Source organism: Sus scrofa, chromosome 14, assembly GCF_054392235.1.
Source record: "Sus scrofa isolate SSC_HxYL_T2T_F1_AM1 chromosome 14, Sscrofa_HxYL_maternal_Yorkshire_Landrace_v2.0, whole genome shotgun sequence".
Classification (NCBI taxonomy): domain Eukaryota; kingdom Metazoa; phylum Chordata; class Mammalia; order Artiodactyla; family Suidae; genus Sus; species Sus scrofa.
In genome coordinates, this window is record NC_139396.1 from 126,292,240 (window position 1) to 126,312,841 (window position 20,602).

A 20,602-nucleotide genomic window follows, 5' to 3' on the forward strand; every position below is an offset into this window, starting at 1 on the left:
TTGCAGGTCTGATCCCTAACCTTGCTCAGTGGGTTAAGGATCCAGCATTGCCGTGAGCTGTGGTGTAGGTCACAGACACTGCTCGGATCCAGCATTGCTGTGGCTCTGGTGTAGGCCAGGAGCTATAGCTCCAATTGGACCCCTAGGCTGGGAGCCTCCATATGCCATGGGTGTGGCCCTAAAAAGCAAAAAAAAAAAAAAAAAAAAAAAAAAAGGAAAAGAAAAATGAAAAAAGGAATTAGTTTGTTGGCTCACAACTGGGACAATTTCCAAATGAATTTTTTCAATGGTTTTTGATGTGAGGTAAAAGCTTTAAGCAGACAATGGAAGAGAACCAACAGCCTAATTCTGGAACCTACTTTCTCATTCAACTGCTGACCTAATGCGGTTTGGCCCAACGTTGCTGTCAATTTTAGGATTCATTTTGTTTCTTTCTACAAATAGGATAAGAACGTTAGGTAGTAACAGCCTAGATTCTCAATTTTTTTTTTTTTTTTTTAACAACAGATGCTATTCTATTAAGTTACAGGCTTAAAAACTTACCCCTCAAATCCCATCCAGGTGGCTGCCTACAACTTTGAAATTATACCCCTGTTGTTGTGTCCAAAGACAGTATAAATAAATACCTAACACTTTCTTCTCTTCATTGGACTGATGGCATTGTTATTGTTTTTAGTCCAGATTTGTTGAAAACCTAGCTACATGATGGAGACATACACATTATTTGCATTTCCTCATTTCATTCTCATCGCAAACTTATGAGGGAGGTATCATTACTGTCCCCATTTTGCTGATGAGGAAAAAGGCTTGAAGATGGCAATAACAATTACCAGGTCACACAGAGGTAAAAATGGCAAGAGTCCAGTCGTTGGGGCTCCAGAATCCCAATAGCAATGTAAGCCAAAAAATAATTATCTACATTCTCATCCAGTCCCAAAAGGATCCATATCAGAATGGACTCCTGGAATTCCCGTAGTGGCGCAGTGGTTAACAAATCCAACTAGGAACCATGAGGTTGTGGGTTCAATCCCTGGCCTTGCTCAGTAGGTTAATGATCCATCATTGCTGTGAGCTGTGGTGTAGGTCACAGACGAGGCTCAGATCCCACATTGCTGTGGCTCTGGTGTAGATCAGTGGCTACAGCTCCGATTAGACCCTAGCCTGGGAACTCCATATGCCGCAGGAGGGCCCTAGAAAAGGTAAAAAGACAAAAAAATAAAATAAAAATGAGAATGGACTCCTCCACAATACTATGACCAACCCACAAAAGCAATGTTCAAATACTCAAGACTATTAAGTAAGAGTAAACCCACTTTGTGTTGCCTCAGAGCAAAGCTAAGTTTAATGTTAACTAAGTTAACGGTGGGATGTGTAAGGAAGCTATCTATGATGCTTATGGAACCAATGAGCAATGAAAACAGCCCTCACTTGACTAGGTTGTGTCGGGAGCGCCATGCCAGCGAGTATTAAAGTTGTAGCTTGAATACCATTCATTATGTGCTTCTTAAACTAAGAAAATATGCTTTCCTCTACTGAAATCTTACAGAAGTATAATTCTTAAAACTCAACTACTCTAGTTCAAGGTGAGCAGAACAAGTTAAGAGTCCCCACCTCACCATCTCAGGGCCTCTTAATAGCAGTGATACTGCTAGGAATTCCCTAGACTCTGGCAAGTACACTTTAAAAATGAATACAGAATTAAGAGTTCCTGCTGTGGTGCAGGTCACAGCTGCAGCTCTGATTCAATCTCTGGTCCAGAAACTCCCATATGCCTCGGCTGAGGCCAAAAAAGAAAAGAAAAAAAAATACAGAATCCCAACATGGATGAACCTTGAAGACATCAGGTTAAGTAAAATAAACCAGTCACAAAAGAACAAATAGTGTATGATTCCCCTTGTATGTGGTATCAGAGTAGTCAAATTCAGAGACAGAAAGTAGAATGATAGTTGCCAGAGGGTAAAGGGAAGGAGTGTTGGGGAGTTACTGCCAGATACACAGTTCCAGTTTGGGAAAATGAGAAAGTTCTGGGGCTGGGTTGTGGTGATGGTTGTACAACAATGTAACTACACTGATGTGATACAGTTAGTGACACTGAAAGGTACACTTAAAAATGTATAAATGTCTCCCTAAAACAAATAAATTAATTAAATAAAATAAATAAAAGGAGTTCCCGGCGTGGCACAGTGGAAACAAATCCAACTAGGAACCATGAGGTTGCAGTTCAATCCCTGGCCTCGCTCAGGGGGTTAAGGATCCAGTGTTGCTGTGAGCTGTGGTGTAGGTTGCAAATGAGGCTCAGATCTAGCATTGCTTTGGCTCTGGCGTAGGCTGGCGGCTACAGCTCCGATTAGACCCCTAGCCTGAGAACCTCCATATGCCATGAGTGTGGCCCTTTAAAAAAAAAAAAAAAAAAAAGTATAAATGGCAAATCTTACGTATGTTTCACAATAAAAATAATAAAAATAAACCATTAAAATCAATCAGGGGAGTTCCCATTGTGGCTCAGTGGAAATGAATCTGACTAGCATCCATGAGGATGCAGGATCGATCCCTGGCCTCGCTCAGTGGTAAAGATCCGGCATTGCCATGAACTGTGGTGTAGGTCACAGATGTGGCTCAGATCCTGCATTGCTGTGGTTATGGTGTAGGCCAGCAGCTACAGCTCTGATTCAACCCCTAGCCTGGGAACTTCCATATGCTGTAAGTGCGGCCCTAGAAAGATTTAAAAAAAAAAAAAATCAATTAGGATGTGGGTGTGCAAAAGAGAAAACACTAATGAGAGAAACTAACTGTATTATAAACAAACATATAAATCATACTAAAGAAGGTAGGAAAGAAATGAAACAATCTACCTAGAAAGTAGTATTTTGACTGGATACAATAAAGGCATAAAGGACTGTACATGAATGTTATGATATAGTTATTTTAAATGTTTCTTGGAAGAGGGAGTTCCCCTTCTGGCTCAGTGGGTTATGATCCCAACTAGTATCCATGAGGATGTGGGTTCAATCCTTGGCCTTGCTCAGTGGCTTAAGGATCCGGCGTTGCTGTGAACTGTGGTATAGGTCACAGACATGGCTGGGATCTGGTGTTGCTGTGGCACAGGCCAGCAGCTGCAGCTCCGATTTGACCCGTAGTCTGGGAACTTTCATATGCCACAGATGTGGCCCGAAAAGCAAAAAAAAAAAAAAGTTTCTTAGAGTTTCCTGGTGGCCTAGCCATTACGGATCCAATGTTATCACTGCTGTGGAGCAAGTCTGAACCTGGGCTAGGAACTTCCACATGCCACAGAAAAGAAAAGAAAAATGCTTCTTACAGAGGTATAGGCAATTATGAAAATACTTTATATGTACACCAGAACTGATGAAATAAGTAAATAAACTGTCAATAATGATATCCAATATACTCATTGTTAGAGGAAGAAATTATAAGGAAAAAGAATAAAGTTTGTAATATTAAGTTGGAATCAGAGGTATTATCAATACAAACTCATATGAGCACACACATATACACACAGAGATATAGAAATATAAACATATCCATGTGTGGGGGTGGCTAGACCATCCACTGAAAGTAATGACACCTCAGTGACAGTCAGGAAATCCACTGCCCAGATCATGATCCCTTAACATCATTTTCCATTAAGAGGAATCAAGTAGTTGATTCCAGGGTTAGAGCAAAGAAAATACAATGTGAGTCTGAAACATCTCACAGTGACAGAAAGAAAGAAGTTCTCTAAAAAAGATGAGGATTTATTGAAAATACACAGGGGCCAACCCAAAGATGCTAATGGCCAAAGACAGAACAATTTCAGCAACAAATAAACAACTGACAGCAATGAATTTTAACACTAAATATTTTTGAGTTCATACTGATAAAAATAAGTAAATATGTAAACAAATGAGAGAAAAACAGCTCTCCCTCAGAGAATTACAATTAATAAGTAAAGAGAAATAATCACCATTATGTGCAGTAATAAATGTTGCAAAGAACTACGAGTGGATACTAAGAAGTAAAAAAGGATTTGCACAGTTTCAAAGCATCTCTTCTAAGATACTTATTTATCAACTATGAAGGTAAAGATATTAATTTCTAGTTCTTTTTTTTCTTTTAAGTGGCCACACCTGTGGCATATGGAGGTTCCCAGGCTAGGGTTCCAATAGGAGCTGCAGCTCCTGGCCTGCGCCACAGCAAAACTGGATCTGAGCCACAACTGTGACCTAGACCTCAGCTTACAGCAAATGCCGGATCCTTAACCCACTGAGCAATGACAGGGATAGAACCCATATCCTGAACCCACTGAGCCACAACAAGAACTGCATTAATTTCTTGTTCTTAATAATTATGCAATGTTTAAGTGTATTGTTTCTGCAACTGTCTTCTAAGTCTAAGATTAGTTCAAAACAAAATTTGGCCTCACCTGCGGCATTCGGAAGTTCCTCAACCAGGGATGGAACCTGCACCACAGCAGTGATTTGAGCCACAGCAGTGACTCACTAAGCCATGAGGGAACTCCAATGAAAAGCTTTTTAAAAATTAAAAATACATCTGTATCCAGACCCTCTACATCATCAAAAATAAAAAAGTTAATGCAAAGTTAGGTCTTTTTACAAACTCCATTTACAAATGTTAGGGTAGTTAACATAAAGGCTAGATATACCCCTGTTTCTGAGTGGGTGAGGAGAGCAGAACTGCTCTTGGTAGCCCAGCAACGTAGTTAGGCCTAATCAGGGTTAAGGAGGCATCATGCATACCTTTGAGGAAACAGCCTCAAGCAAGGTGTCAAAGCTCTAACACAATAAAAAGGGCAATGACTCCTGGGACAGCCAACACGGAGTAGTGGTACCCAGGAAGCACCTCAAAGGGCCTGGGGGCGGGGGGCAGGGGGAGAGGGGACAGCAATGATGAGATGTTAGTTACATTAAGGGGGATGGATTAAATAAGTATATTTATCAAGGATAGTAAGAACCAGGGTCCTCACTATCAAGCAAAGAATTATAAACATGGAAAGGAAAAAAGCTAAAATGTACCTTGTAGTTCCTGACTGGAAATGGAGGTTATCTGTGTGATTCATGGTTTTCAATATATAACTATAGGCAGATTGGAAATAAATATAGATGTTAACATGTGTCTCTGTATAGCATACGTATATCTATGTACCCCTATCTATAATAAATACCTATTTACATACATATATTTCTAGCTCTGTCTAGTAAGAGGGCCTAGAAGTAGCTATCCTCCTCTTTCTCCCCAAATAGCAATGAGTTACATTAAGTATCTAAAACTTGGTTTCTAAATTTTTTTTTGGCTTTTTTGGGTTGCACCTGTGGCTAGGGGTTGAATCGGAGCTGCAGCTCCTGGCCTGTGCCACAGCCACAGCAACACCAGATCCCAGCCATGTCTGTGACCTACACCACCGCTCACGGCAATGCCAGATCCTTAACCCACTGAGTGAGGCCAGGGATTGAATGCACATCCTCATGGATACTAGTTAAGTTCATTACCACTGAGCCACAATGGGAACTCCTGGTTTCTAAATTTTAATCTCCACTAGGGTTCCTTGGAGACATGGTTGATTCCAGGACTGGATCAGGGCAATGAGAGGATGAGCCTGGAACATCTTGCTGTACCAAAAAATAAGAAAATACTAAAAGGAGGATGGGGAGTTCCTGTCGTGGCACAGTGGTTAACGAATCCAGCTAGGAACCATGAGGTTTCGGGTTCGGTCCCTGCCCTTGCTCAGTGGGTTAACGATCCGGCGTTGCCGTGAGCTGTGGTGTAGGTTGCAGACGCGGCTCGGATCCCGCGTTGCTGTGGCTCTGGCGTAGGCCGGTGGCTGCAGCTCCGATTCAACCCCTAGCCTGGGAACCTCCATATGCCGAGGGAGCGGCCCAAGAAATAGCTAAAAAGACAAAAAAAAAAAAAAAAAAAAAAAGGAGGATGGGTGTTAAATGGATACAGGAGCCAGCTTAAGAGGGACAGCCCGTCCGAGACAACTTGAGCATAAGATTAAATAATGATAGTAACAGATTAAAATTGTTTAAATAAAACAGTATATCCTAAGTCCAACTGATATAAATAAGTTAAAAGTTTGAGGAGGAACATTATATTTATGTAGTTTTAAAGTATCCCCCTGAAGATGCTTACAACAAAGAAAAAAGAGTATCTTTACAGTGGAAAAGCCTGAGACGAACTACCTTAAAGTAATCAAAGTAATTATAACCAATAAAGGACAAATCAAAACTGAGTGCCAACTGATAGGATAATGAAAATATAGATAACATTGATTTAGTGATATTTCTCCCAAAGCTGGGTAACCTGCATTCAGTAATCAAATAGTGTGGTCTGGATAAAGTCAGACTTACATATTAATGGAACAGATTAAAAGTTCGGAAAAAACTCTCACCTTTATAATCATTAATTCTGACAAGATCTCCTGGATTCCTCCATCTGCCCCCCACCCCAATACCCAAGCAAAACTGAAAAATCTTTTTTTTTTTTTTTTTTTTTTTGCCTTTTCTTGGGCCACTCCTGTGGCATATGGAGGTTCCCAGGCTAGGGATCCAATCGGAGCTGTAGCCGCCAGCCTACGCCAGAGCCACAGCAACGCGGGATCCGAACCGTATCTGCAACCTACACCACAGCTCATGGCGACACTGGATCCTTAACCCACTGAGCAAGGCCAGGAATCAAACCCTCGACCTCATGGTTCCTAGTCGGATTCGTTAACCACTGTGTCACGACGAGAACTCCTGAAAAATCTTCTTTCTACCTGACTTCTGCAGACACTCTCCTTGATTCTTTGTCAATCTCTGCCTGCATTTCAACTGTATTTCAAAAAGCAGATTAGTCATCCAAAAACACAACTTACGTATGTCATTCTGCTACTCAAAAGGTATCTGAGGCTCTCGACTTCTTCAGGATAAAATCTCACTTCTTCTTGATTATAGTCTGAATTGCCCTGCTTCTGAGCCTTTGCTATTACCATTACTTCCATCTGAAATACTCTCTCTTCCCCTTCTCTGTTCATCCAAATTTTACATTTCCTTCGAAAACATTTGCTCAGGAGTTCCCGTCGTGGCGCAGTGGTTAACGAATCCGACTAGGAACTATGAGGTTGTGGGTTCGATCCCTGGCATTGCTCAGTGGGTTAAGGATCCGGTGTGGCCATGAGCTGTGGTGTAGGTTGCAGATGTGGCTCGGATCCTGCATTGCTATGGCTCTGGTGTAGGCCGGTGGTTACAGCTCCGATTAGACCCCTAGCCTGGGAATCTCCATGTGCCATAGGAGCAGCCCCAGAAAAAGGCAAAAAGACAAAAAAAAAAAAAAAAAAAAAATTTGTTCAAATACTGTATTTTCTGTGAAGCCCCCCTGTAGAGGAGCATCTGAACAGAGAGCAAACACTGCAAATAATCTGAGCAATACCGAGTCAAGCAAGGAGACCAGTGGGACTGGATAGAAGAGAGTATTTTGGAAACAAGATCAGAGAGAGAGGTAAGGAAAGGCCAGAGCCCAAAGAGCCTCCCTGACCATTATAAGGGCTTTAAGTCTGAGCAAAACAGGGATCAACTGCAAGGTATTCAATATTCCGAAGCCAAGATCTGGGACTTGGATTTCAGAAAGATCATGCTGTCAGTGGTGACAAGAACATGCTGAGTTGTATGAGTTCTCTGTATAACTCTATCAGATTTATCATTTCACTGCAGCATGATTTACACTAGTCAAGTTATGGAAGTAACCTAAGTGCACTTTAATAGATGAATAAAGAATATGTCATATATTATATATACATAAAATCACACAATGGAATACTGCTCAAACATAAAAAAGAATAAAATTTTGTCATTTGCAACAACATAGATGGACCTATAGGGTGTTATGTTAAAAAGAGAATCACAGGGAGTTCCCATCGTGGCTCAGGGGAAACGAATCTGACTAGTTATCCACGAGGATGCAGGTTCGATCCCTGGCCTACTCAGTGGGTTAAGGATCCAGTGTTGCTGTGAGCTGTGGTGCAGGTCGCAGACGCAGCTCGGATCCCTTGTTGCTGTGGCTGTGGTGTAGGCCAGCGGCTACAGCTCTGATTTGACCCCTAGCCTGGGAACCTCCATATGCTATGGATGTGGCCCTAAAGAGACAAAAAAAAATTAAATTAAAATTTAAAAAAAAATCATAGATACAGAGAATAAACATGTGGCTGCCATTGGGGAAAGGATTGAGGGGAAGAAAGAAATAGGTGAGGGAGATGAAGAGGTTCAAAATAAATGAGTTGCAAAATAAATGAGTCATGGGTATGAAATATACAGTACAGGGATTCAACAATTATGTAATATCTTTGTATGATGAGATGATAACCAGACTTACCATGGTGATCATTTTGAAACATACAGAAATATCAAATTGCTATGTTGTGTAACAGGAACTAACATAGTGTTGTAAGTCAATTATACTTCAAAAACAAATAAAAAAACTCACAGAAAAAGAGATCAGAGGAGCTCCTGCTGTAGTGTAGTGGGTTAAGAATCCAAATGCAGCAGCTTGGGTTGCCGGGGAGACATGGGTTCCATCCAGGCCCTGTGCAGTGGGTTAAAAGGATCGGGTATTGCTGCAGCTGTGGCTCAAGTTCAATCCCTGGCCCAGGAATTTCCACATGCCATGGGTATGGCCATTGAAAAACAAAAATACAATAAATTTTAGCATGATTTTAAAAAAAAGAGAGATCAGGGAGTTGCCATTGTGGCTCAGTGGTAACAAATCCATCTAGTATCCATGAGGATGTGGGTTCAATCCCTGGCCTCACTCAGTGGGTTAAGGACCCAGTGTTGCCTTGAGCTATGGTGTAGGTTGCAGACACAGCTCTAATCACAAGTTGATGCGGCCATGGTGTAGGCCAGCAACTACAATTTGACCCCTAGCCTGCGAGTTTTCATATGTTGTTGGTGCAGCACTCCTCACCCCACCCACCCCCCAAAAAAAGAGAAAGAGAGATCAGAGTTGTGGTTACCAGAAGAAGAGGGATGTGGGAAGGGAGAACTGGATGAAGGCAGTCAAAGGTACAAACTTACAAACTTCCAGTTATGGGATAAATAAGTACTAGGAGTGTAATGTACAACATGATATAGTTAACACTGTTCTATGTTATATATGAAAGTCATTGAGAGTAAATCCTAAGAGTTTTCATCACAAGGAAAAAAATTTTTTTTCTATTTCTTTAGTTGTGTATCTATATGAGATGATGGATGTTCTGCAAATTTACTGTAGTAATCACTTCATGATGTTTGTCAGTCAAATCAATATGCTGTATACCTAGGACTTATACCCTGCTGTATGTCAATTATATCTCATTAAAACTGCAAGAAAACAAATAAATTGAAATCTGCAATGAACAATCAAAAGGAAGGAAGGAGGGAAAAGAAGAAAAGTTGTGTCTTTTTTAATCTAAGTTCTGCAAAGGATCTCTTCAAAAGTTTGTTGATTTAACCATGTGTTAATCTGTAAAATCATTTAATTCTTTCCTACTTAGAATCATACAATTATAGGAGTGCCCGTGGTGGCACAGCAGAAACAACACGACTAGGAACCATGAGGTTGCAGGTTCAATCCCTGGCCTCACTCAGTGGATTAAGTAAGGATCCAGCATTGCCGTAAGCTGTGGTGTGGGTCGCAGACTCGGCTCAGATCTGGCATGGCTGTGGCCAGCAACTGTAGTTCCAATTAGACCTCTAGCCTGGGAACCTCCATATGCCATGGGCGCGGTCCTAAAAAGACAAAAAAAAAAAAAAAAAAGATCCTACGATTCTAGAGCTGGATGGAGGAACAGAAGTCATTCATATATCTCTCACAATTTTGCAGATTTATTCTACAAATGTGTTGATCATACTAAAACTCAGATCTACACCTGTTTAGGAAATAGAAGATCTTTTTTTTTTTTTTTTTAATAGCTGCACCTGTGGCATATGGAAGGTCCATGGCTAGGGGTCAAATTGGACCTGTAGCTGCAGGCCTACACCACAGCCACAGCAAAACTGCAACACTGGATCTGAGCCACATCTGTGAGCTATGCCACAGCTTATGGCAACACCACATCCTTAACCCACTAAGACAAGCAAGGGAAAAGAGGAGTTTCTGTCGTGTCTCCATGGCTTACCAACCCATCTAGTATCCATGAGAATGCAGGTTTGATCCCTGGCCTCAGTGGATTGAGGATCCGGCATTGCCTCGAGCTGCAGTGTAGGCTGCAAATGCAGCTTGGAACTTATATTGCTATGGCTGTGGTGTAGGCCAGCAGCTGTAGCTCCAATTAGACCCTTAGCCTGGGAACTTGCATATGCTGCAGGTGCAGCCCTAAAAAGCAAAAAAAAAGAAAGAGAGAAATCAAGGAATAACAGTATAGCATATTATCCGGAAATATTAAAATAAATTTCAAAATAAATTGTTCAGGGAGTTCCCGTGGTGGTGCAGCAGAATCAATACGACTAGGAACCATGAGGTTGCAGGTTCGATCCCTGGCCTTGCTCAGTGGGTTAAGGATCCTGCGTTGCCATGAGCAATGGTGTAGGTGGCAGACACAGCTTGGATCCCGCATTGCTGTGGCTGTGGCATAGGCCAGAAGCTACAGCTCCAATTAGACCCCTAGCCTGGGAACCTCCATGTGTCTCAGGTGAGGTCCTAAAAAGACAAAAAGACCAAAAAAATAAATGAATAAAAATTAAATAAAATACAATTGATTTGCAATGTGCCAATTTCTGCTGTATTGCAAAGTAACTCAGTCATACATACATACACATTCTTTTTTTATATCATAACCTGAACTTGAGACTTTGTTGTTATACTACAAAGGAAACTAGAGCTACTTGAAAAATTAAAACTAGTAAGAGCACCAACTGATTATAAATATTGATATGTATCAGATGAGCTGTCAAAGGAATATTCTTTATCTATCATTTCATAAAACAACTATATAATCTTTACTGCCAGCAACTCGGTTTCACTAGCATCGTCACTCCAATTGACTATGAGAAACTGACTATTATCAGAGCCATAGTACAGCTAGAGAGCAAGGCATATGGAAGTTCCCAGACTAAGGGTAAATTGAGCTACAGCTGCCAGTCTACGCCACAGCCACACCAAGTGGGATCCAAGCCATGTCTGCAACCTACATCACAGTTCACAGAAAGCTGGATCCTTAACCCATTGAGCAAGGCCAGGAATTGAACTCACCTCCTCATGGATGCTAGTTGGGTTTATTACCACTGAGCCACAATGGGAACTCTGAGATTAGAGTCTTCATAAACAGAAGGTCTCAGATTCACAGAGGTAGTAGGAACTTTAAAGATGATCTCGTCTAACATCCACAACCACACAGTGAAGCTAATGGAAAACCAAGACTAGAATCCAGGTGAATTGAGCCTTTGTACCCAGGAGCTCTTTTCTACCACACTGTCCTATCCCTTTTCAAAACAATTTAGTTGCTATGAATAACTCAGAACTGCAAGAAATCTTGGAAATACACTCCAACCTCTAATTTCTTTATCATAAAAAACACATACAGATACCAGTTATTGGCTACATTGACATTTAGAGTATAGAAATGGCAAATTCTAAGCAAAAATTGAATCATGTTTATGACTCGGGCTTCCTACTTCCAGAAGCTCATGTCCCTGACAAATACATCCAACAAATACTGAACTCCTACTATGTGCTAGACACTGTGCTAGGTGACAGGGATAGCATTTCAGGGGACCCTTGCTCCATGTCCTAAAAGCAAATAGCCCGTAATGCCAGGCAAAGGATCATCAAAATCTTTTAATTGAACTCTTCCCTGAGCTACCAATCTACAAACCGGATCATCATTTTGGTTTTCTTTCTGGTTGTTTAAGGACTACTCTGTCTTGTCCGCTGCCATGAGGGGCCTCGAGTTATCCAAGTTCCCAATAAAGCCAGCTCTGAAGTGCCAATAAAACTGCATCACTGTGCCCTACTGCTGCAGCTGACCAACCTGTTCTCTTAGTATGCCTTCAGAAACCAGCCACCCACCAGGCAGCACTGACATCTCACCTGGCTGGACCTCTTCCCACTGCCTGCAGCTGAATCTCCCCACAAGAGCCTTCCCTACCCCAGTGGTGTCTCCTACCTAATTTCTTTACTTTTCTTTTTTTTTTTTTCTTTTGCTTTCTAGGGCCGCACCTGCAGCATACAGAGGTTCAGAGGCTAGAGGTCTAAGTGCAGCTACAGCTACTGGCCTAAGCAACAACCACGCCAGATCCCAGCCTTATCTGCAACCTACAGCATAGCCCACAGCAACACTGGATCCTTAAGCCACTGAGCGTGGCCAGGGATCAAACCCGAAACCTCATGGCCCCTAGTCAGATTTGTTTCTGCTGTGCCACGACAGGCACTCCTCCTACCTAATTTCACAGTCACTAAGGCCTTAAGCCTCTTTGATTCCTCCATCCCCACCACAATACCCATTCAAAACTGTCAAACCTTCTTTCTACATGACTTCCGCAGACACTCTCCTTTCCTTGTTATTTGCACAATTTCTTGATTCTTTGTCAATCTCTGCCTGCATTTCAACTGTATTTCAAAAAGCAGATTAGTCATCCAAAAACACAACTTACGTATGTCATTCTGCTATTCAAAAGGTATCTGAGGCTCCCAACTTCCTTTAGGATAAAATCTCACTCTTCCTTGATTATGGTCTGAATTGTCCTGCTTCTGAGCCTTTGCTATTACCATCCTTCCATCTGAAATACTCTCTCTTCCCCTTCTCTGTTCATCCAAATTTTATATTTCCTTGAAAAACATCTGCTCACGTCATGGCGAAGCGGAAATGAATCCAACTAGGGACCATGAGGTTGCAGGTTCGATCCCTGGCCTCACTCAGTGGGTTAAGGATCCAGTGTGGCCATGAGCTGTGGTGTAGGTCACAGACACAGCTCGGATCTGGCATGGCTGTGGTGTAGGCTGGCAGCTGTAGCTCTGATTAGACCCCTAGCCTGGGAACCTCCATGTGCCACGGGAGCAGCCCTAACACCCCCCCCCCAAAAAAACTACTCAAATACTGCGTTCTCTGTGAAGCCCCCCTGATCTCACTGATAGAGGAGCATCTGAGCAAAGAGCAAACACTGCAAATAATCTGAGCAATACCGAGTCAAGCAAGGAGACCAATGGGACTGGATAGAAGAGAGTATTTTGGAAACAAGATCAGAGAGAGAGGTAAGGAAAGGCCAGAGCCCAAAGAGCCTCCCTGACCATTATAAGGGCTTTAAGTCTGAGCAAAACAAGGATCAACTGCAAGGTATTCAATATTCCGAAGCCAAGATCTGGGTCTTGGATTTCAGAAAGATCATGCTGTCAGTGGTGACAAGAACAAGCTATATGTAGAGAGGCAAGTACGGAAGAAAAGAAACTGGTTAAGAGGCTACTGTAGTAACCTGGGTGAGAGGGTGTGATTAGAACCAGGGTGGTGGCAGTGAGCAGAGTCTAAATCTGGATATATATGCTGGGAGAGGCACATGAAAACAAAAAAAGGAGTTAAGGATGATTCCAAGTTGCTAGCCTACACCAAGTGGAAGACCAGCAATGTCATTAACTGGGATAAGGGAGAAAACTGGCAGGGGTAGGTTTGGAAGTAGAAGATTTGAAGACAGGTTGTAGACCTAAGTTTAAGAGCATATTGGAGTTCCAAAAGAAAATGGTGAGTAGGAAATTTATTACCTAAATCTGAAATTCAAGGGGGTCCTAGCAAGAGATACACACTTGGGAACTGTGAGAATACAGATCAGGCTAGTTTCATAAAACTTCTGTGATGATGGATATGTTCTATATCCGCACTGCCCCATACGGCAGCCACAGGCCACATATGACTTGAAATGTGGATAGGGTGACTAAGGAACAGAACTGTTAATTTTAGTTAGTGTACATTTAAATAAGCATATGTGGTTACTAGCTACAAACTGTACAAAGCATATATAAGTGGATGAAATCCCTGGTGAATGCGGGTAGAAAAGACTAGGTACTAGGGCAAGCCAGCCACGTGGGCTATTTGTGATAGGAAAAAAAATCGAAACAACTCAAATCTCTATCAACAACAGAATAGAAAAAAATTAGTGGCATATTCACATAGGATTGCCATTCAACAGTGAACACATACATCTATGTGAATGAATCTCAAAAGCAACGTGAAACAAAAAAGTAACTCAGAGATGAACATTTTCCATAAAGGCCAAAAGCAAAATTAAACAATGTATTGTTTAGGAATATATTAAGATTGATAAAGCAATAAAGAAAAATCAAGAGAATGAAGAGTTCCCATTGTGGCTCATTGTGGTTAAGGACCTGACCTAGTCTTCATGAAGATGGAGGTTTGTCCCTGGCCTCACTCAGCTAAGGATCCAGCACTGCCACAGGTTTTAGTCTAAGTGACAGATGTGGTTTGGATCCTGTGTTGCTGTGGCTGTGGTGTAGGCCTCAGCTGCAGCCTAGTTCCACCCCTAGCCCAGGAACTTCCATATGCCACAGGTGTGGCCGTAAAAAAAAAAAGAGAGAATTATTATCCAAATATAGGAAAACATTCTCTCTCTAGGGGAGAGAGAAAGTTGCAAGTGGGGAGGGGAACACAGAGGGCTTCAAAGTTACTGGAAATTTCCTAAACTAGATGGTGAGTACACAGGTGTTCATTTTATTATTCTTCTTTGTTCTATACAGTCTAGCATATATAATATTAAATAATTAAAAGAATAAAAAATATGAGGCAGTAAGTATATGGTTAAATGTCAAATGGCTATTTCAAAATCTCTTTAAATCATTAAGTTCAGAAAAAGGAAAGCTAACTGTATGACCTGTATAAAGTCTAAAAAGAAGGTAAGATTTAGTCATATAAAGAAAAGAGGAAAGGGCATTCTAGAATTGGGAATGAACAGGTCACGTGTAAGAATCAGTAAATTACTGAGTCTGATGAGAGAAGAAGAAAGTTAAGTTTAAAAGTTGGGCTAAGGCCAGCTTAGGAGATGCTTAAATGCTGGGTCAATAGGTTTGCATTTGGGAGTTCCCTGGTGGTCTAGTGGTTTGGACTTGGTGCTTTCACCCCTGTAGCCTGGGTTCAATCCCTGGTCTAGGAACTGAAATCCCACATCAAGCTGCTGCTCACCATTGCCAAAAACTAATAAGATTTTTAAAAAAAGGATGGACTTAACCCTGAAATAGTGTAGAATTACTGGTGGTAATTCTAAGACAATGGCTTGAGGAAAGTATTACATTAGTGGGATGAATCTGATAATAAGGATCAACTAACAGGGAGACAGGAGACTGGAAAATCAGTTATAAAACTTGTAGATGTGACATGTCAGGGAAGATTTATTATGGCTGAACCAGGATTGTGATGGATGATCAAGTTTACTCCAAGGAACTTTAGGATGTAAGAGTCAAGAAAGTTTGCTTTAGGGAATAGGCGGCGTAGGGAAAAGAAGGGTTCAAAGATTACTCCAATTTTCAAGCTAAACTCAAAAAATTATAACATCGAACCTGTATTCAAAACTAGGAAAATCAACAAGTTCCTTTTAGGTGCAGTGGGTTAAGGATCCACTGTTTGCCACAGCTGTGGTGGAAGCTGAAACTACAGCCAAGGGTTTGATTCCTGGCCCTGGGAACCTCCATGTGCCTCAAGTGCAGCCAAAACAAAAAACGAAACCAAAAAAAACTAGGAAAATTAACAGAGAAAACCAGTTTTGAAGAAAGACCACTCATTCACGGGATAAATATGTCAGGAAGGGTGATACCTTTCCCTTAAGGAACAGCTTGTGAGTACTGCCTTTTTTTTTTTTCTTTTTAGGGCTGCACCTGCAGAATATGGAAGTTCCCAGGCTAGGGGTCAAATCTCAAATCACAGCTGCAGCTGCCAGCCTACACCACAGCCACAGCAATGCCAGATCCCAGCCACATCTACAACCTACACTGCGGCTCGCAGCAACGCCAGATCCTTAACCCACTGGGCAAGGTCAGGGCTCGAATCCACATTCTCATGGATACCAGTCAGGTTCTTGACCCTCTGAGCCACAATGGGAACTCCCACTTCTTTTTTTAAGTTACATACTTTTTTTTTTTTTTTTTGTCTTTTTAGGGCCACACATGCAGGATATGGAGGTTCCCAGGCTAGGGGTCCAAATGGAGCTGAAGCTGCCAGCCCTCACCACAGCCACAGCAACACACTGAACCTCTGGGTACCTTTTGAGGAGGTCTAAAATAGTAACAGAAAAATGGAAAAGAAACCAATTCTCAAGAAAACATACACTGAACTTCTGCTCCCCACATTACTCCCTGATGTGACTGTCCCCAACTCTAAATTTTAAGGCAGATAGGCAGAATGTAACTTTATTCTGTGTGGCTAAGGCTAAAGATATTCAAAGGCATCCTGCCCTTTTAAACTGTTAAAACACACTGTTCTGGTTAAAGTAGTTTAAAAGCCTGAATCTCAATAGTTAATCCCACCTGCTGGCATACCACTGTTTCTTTTTTCTTTTTCTTTTTTTTTTTTTTTGCTATTAGGGCCACACCTGTGGCATATGGAGTTGCCAGGCTAGGGGTCGAATCTGAGCTGTAGCTGCCGGCCTACACTACAGCCACAGCAACGCTGGATCTGAGCCTCGTCTGCGACTTACATCACAGCTCACGGCAACACCGGATCGTTAACCTACTGAGTGAGGCCAGGAATCGAACCCTCAACCTCATGGTTCCTTCACCGCCGAGCCATGACAGGAACTCCATACCACTGTTTCTTAAAAGCCTGTAGAACAGATAAATGTAACATAGAGCTGCCTGCAAAATGAGACAGATGCTCAGGTGTTTTAAGTGGTTGCCAGGGAATAGGCTATTACCTCCAGGTTCCCCCAGTTCAGGTAATTCTGCAGAGTCCCAGCTTACCCAATATGGCTGAAAAGAACAATGAGAGGGCTTTGTAAATGTACTGATCTTAATTCAAATGCCGTAAGACCACCTCTTGCTCAAGAGGTTAGAACAGGAAATAAATGCCCAAACACTGGCAGAGGCAGTATAAAATAGCAGTTAAGAGCTCATACTTGGGCACCAGACAGACATGAGTAAAAGCCCAGCTCTTCCAGCAAATTGCTACGTAACTGCCTCTGTTAACACATTCTTCCTACTATGAGGAATAGGACTGATTTCCTTCCTTAAGATCTGAAATATGTGGTAACTACACATGCACTCATGTTAACATGTTCCTTCCTAAAACTACACCCCGATCCCTTTGATTCAACCTGCATTTTCCTTACCACCTCAGCCACTAATTTACAGTGTAGTGCTTTATAAACAGTTGATCTCATTTATTATGCTTTGAATCTCTAATTTCCCTCTCTGAGAACAATCTTATTTGAAAGCTCTGGTTGTTCAACCCATGCCCTAGACTTCATCAATGAAAGTGAAGAACAGTGTGAGAAAACCGGAGAAGACAGAATTGTAAATAGGACATATACAAACCTTTTAGTTGCATAAAACTTAAAATTGATGCCTTCTTTAAAATTACAAATCTGTACACTGGAGACAAGATGGAGCAAAATACAGCCTATTAACAATTAAAAACAAAGTGTTCTGACACGAAGGAGGACCAGGGAGGTACCCCACCTGTGCTCAGCATCTCCACTTCCCTGTCTAAATTCAGGGATCTTTTTCCATGCTGTAATGGATTTTGTGGTGTAGTGGGAAATAGAAGAGGGAAAGTTCCACAGATTCTTCATTTACATTAGGCTTTCTTATTATCTTTACTACTATCCTAGTTCAGGCAGTAGAAACCAAGTCCCAAGCAGTTTCTCTGCCTCAGGTCTCTCCAATCCCTTACAATCCTGCACACAGCCACCAAACTAATTTCCTAAATTACCAGTTCATTACATCACTTCCCACCTCAAAAATTTTGATGGCTCCCTACCTACTATTCTCTGGAAAAGCTGCAACTAAAAGCCAAAGCCCGGGCTAGCACGATCCTACTTTTATAACACAAGACTTGTTTCCTCCTAATGTCCCCAAGTAAATTCTCTAAGGGTCCAACTAGACTAATCTGCTCACTGTTCTCCCAACACGGACCAACTAACCTGCACACCTAGGCTAGACTATACCCACCCCTGCCCACCTTCTGCCCTTCCTTCAGAGGCCAGCCCAGACCCCTCTCCCATCTCTGCTCCGCAGCGAGCTCCTAAGACACGTCCTGCCAGTCTTCTGATTCTCTCAAACACACCGTTTTTTTTGCTGGCTACACTCTTCTGGCATCTTAATTCGCTCCAACCACTCTGAATGCAGACCACGTTCCTTACACAGAGGGTCATCACTGTGCCCTGCCTTTAGTAGATCCTGGATATTTTTTAAACCAGAGGAGGGGTTCAAATCTGATGTATCCAAGTTAGGCAAGACAAGACTACCCAGCTTTGCCAATTCCTGTTTTTTCACAGTAAAGGGTATATTCAGCGTTCGCTACAAGACTGAAAATTTCCCGTATACACAGAGTAGCCAAGAGGAGAGAGCACGCCACCGGATGGCAAAAAAAACGTGCGTCCCATCCTGGTTCGTGCCACAACCTGCAATTGTGGGGAAATCACACAATCTCTCCGGGCCTCGGTTCTCAGGTGTGAAACAAGGGAGCTGCTGTGAAGGATCCTACGCATCTTCCGGCTCCCAAATTCTCCCTACAGGAAAGCCAACACTGGGCTACTCACTAAGTGCAGGCAGGCAAACTTTTACAGATCCCAATGCAGGGATTTCCTTATAATAGTGGAAACTCAGTTCGCACAGGAAAAAGCACGGCTGGGAAGAAGGTGAGAAGCGGTCGTCCTGGACTCGAATTCCTTTACCTCACGGCAAGGGACCGTCAGCCTCGGGTTCCCAGCCCCTCACTGGCAGACTCCCCCTGCCCCGAAGCGGCGCGGCCCAGCGCGGCTCTCGGGAGCGGGCCGGGGTGACTCGGCGCCCATGCGCCAAGCCCCCCGCACTTGTGACACACGCCCCGTGACCCCGGGTCACAGCCTCCGTCCGCCCTCACCAGTCCGTAGGACGCCCTCCTCTCGGGCCAGACTCCTCGCTCTCTCCCCTCCAGCCACCCTTCTGGGCCCCAGGCGGCCTCAACACGGCCGTCCCGGCCCCGGCCCGCAGGACGGGGCGGCGTGAGGAGCGGCGGCGGCGGCTTTAAGTGCTGAATCACCACTTTGCAACCCGAGCTCCAAACCGCCGTGACCCACGGGCCCCGAGGGCCCGGACGCTCCGCTCCGCTTACCCACAGAGGCGCTCCAGGGGCGGCAGGCGTGCGCCGAGGACGGAGCGGAAGGTGCTGGGCAGCGCGGGGTGCAGCAGCCACGCTAGCCGGTACCGCATACCCCAGCGCAGCCGCCGGGATCACCGCGAACGCTTCCTTCTTGCGCCGGAGCCGGCCTTGCTCACTGCGCATGCTCAGTACGCAGCGCCGCGCCGCCTCCCGGGAGCCGCCGAACCGCGGTCTCTCCGGGTTTTGCCGGGAGCCCGACAGGGGCGGGGACGGCGGGCGGCCAAGGCCGGAGCTAGCGGGCTGGAAGGAGTCTCGCCGGGTGCTGCGGAAACCCAGCCACCAGGCTTCCCTGGGCGGGGAAGAGTCCGGCTGGGTCACGGCGGGCGCACGCGTAAGGGGAGCGATGTGTATCTGGCTGTGTTAGTGGAGGACTGGGAGCTCATGAATACCGTGAGGGCACAAGGGGCGGTGTTTCCCCAGGCGCCCCCGTTGGCTGTCGGCAGCAGCAGTACAGGTGTTGGAACAAGGTCAGCCGACTAGGCGACCTCACGGAAAACCAATCCGCGGCGGGCGCGCGGCCCGCGGGCTCCCTCTAGAGCTCGGTAAGGGCGTGGACTGCGGGGTAGGGGCGAGGGAGAAGTTAGACCGAGGGTCCCTGAGAGGGAGGCCAGCACCCTGGATTTCCATCTGGGAAACCGGCAAAGTGGAGATGGGACAGGCTACAGCAAAATCAGACATTCGTGGGTTTACAAATCCAGAATAGAAACTACCATTCTGTGCTACTACTATATTTAAAAAAAAACAAACGCTCACGCATGAATGTAGTACTCCTACTGTTGTCAATGTATTTCAGTCCCTTTTTGCATCTGAGAACAATTTAATAGTTACAAATCTCACTTTCTGTTACATTCTTTTACTGGGGTCTTTAAGGAGAGCTCAATTAGGGTTAGCAATTTCCTGGTTTAAGTGCTTTTAAGTTGCTGATGTGGCAGACGAAGACTGCAGCCAAAAACAGTGCTTTGAATACTATTATTGCTTCAAATGGGAATTCAGGAGAAGGATCCTTTAAGGGGTTGCTTCATCAAAGAGGTACTCGGGGATCTTTTTTTCTTTTTTCCCCCCACCGCACCCATGGCATATGGAAATTCCCAGGTCCGGAATTGAGTCCAACCTGCATCTGTGACCTACACTACAGCTACAGCAACCCAGGATCCTTAACCCATTGCACCACAGTGGGAACACCTGGGAAATCCTTTCTATCATATAGTTTCAGCTAAAGGCAAATCTTGGAGGGATGAAAACCGAGGTAGCAAAGAACTAATCCTAGTGCGTGTAAGGTAA

The 20,602-nt window shown here is 43.6% G+C and overlaps 1 protein-coding gene across 6 annotated transcripts in view; it reads right to left on the reverse strand.

The window, feature by feature from the left end:
* Window positions 1-19,448, reverse strand: part of IDE (insulin degrading enzyme) — a 112,857-nt gene extending 93,409 nt beyond the window's left edge. For 4 of the 6 annotated variants that reach the window (XR_014826638.1, XR_014826639.1, XM_005671285.4 and 1 more), the window contains exon 1: window positions 19,274-19,448. Coding sequence is in view for 2 of the 6 variants with exons in the window: in XM_005671285.4 (XP_005671342.1) it covers window positions 19,274-19,371 (98 nt within the window). In the remaining 4 variants the exon portion in view is untranslated. Of the gene's footprint in view, window positions 1-8,475; window positions 8,575-19,273 lie in introns of all 6 variants that reach the window. The other 2 variants (XM_021074003.2, XM_021074000.2) reach the window with 1 other exon arrangement.
* Between the last annotated feature and the right edge of the window lie 1,154 nt (window positions 19,449-20,602).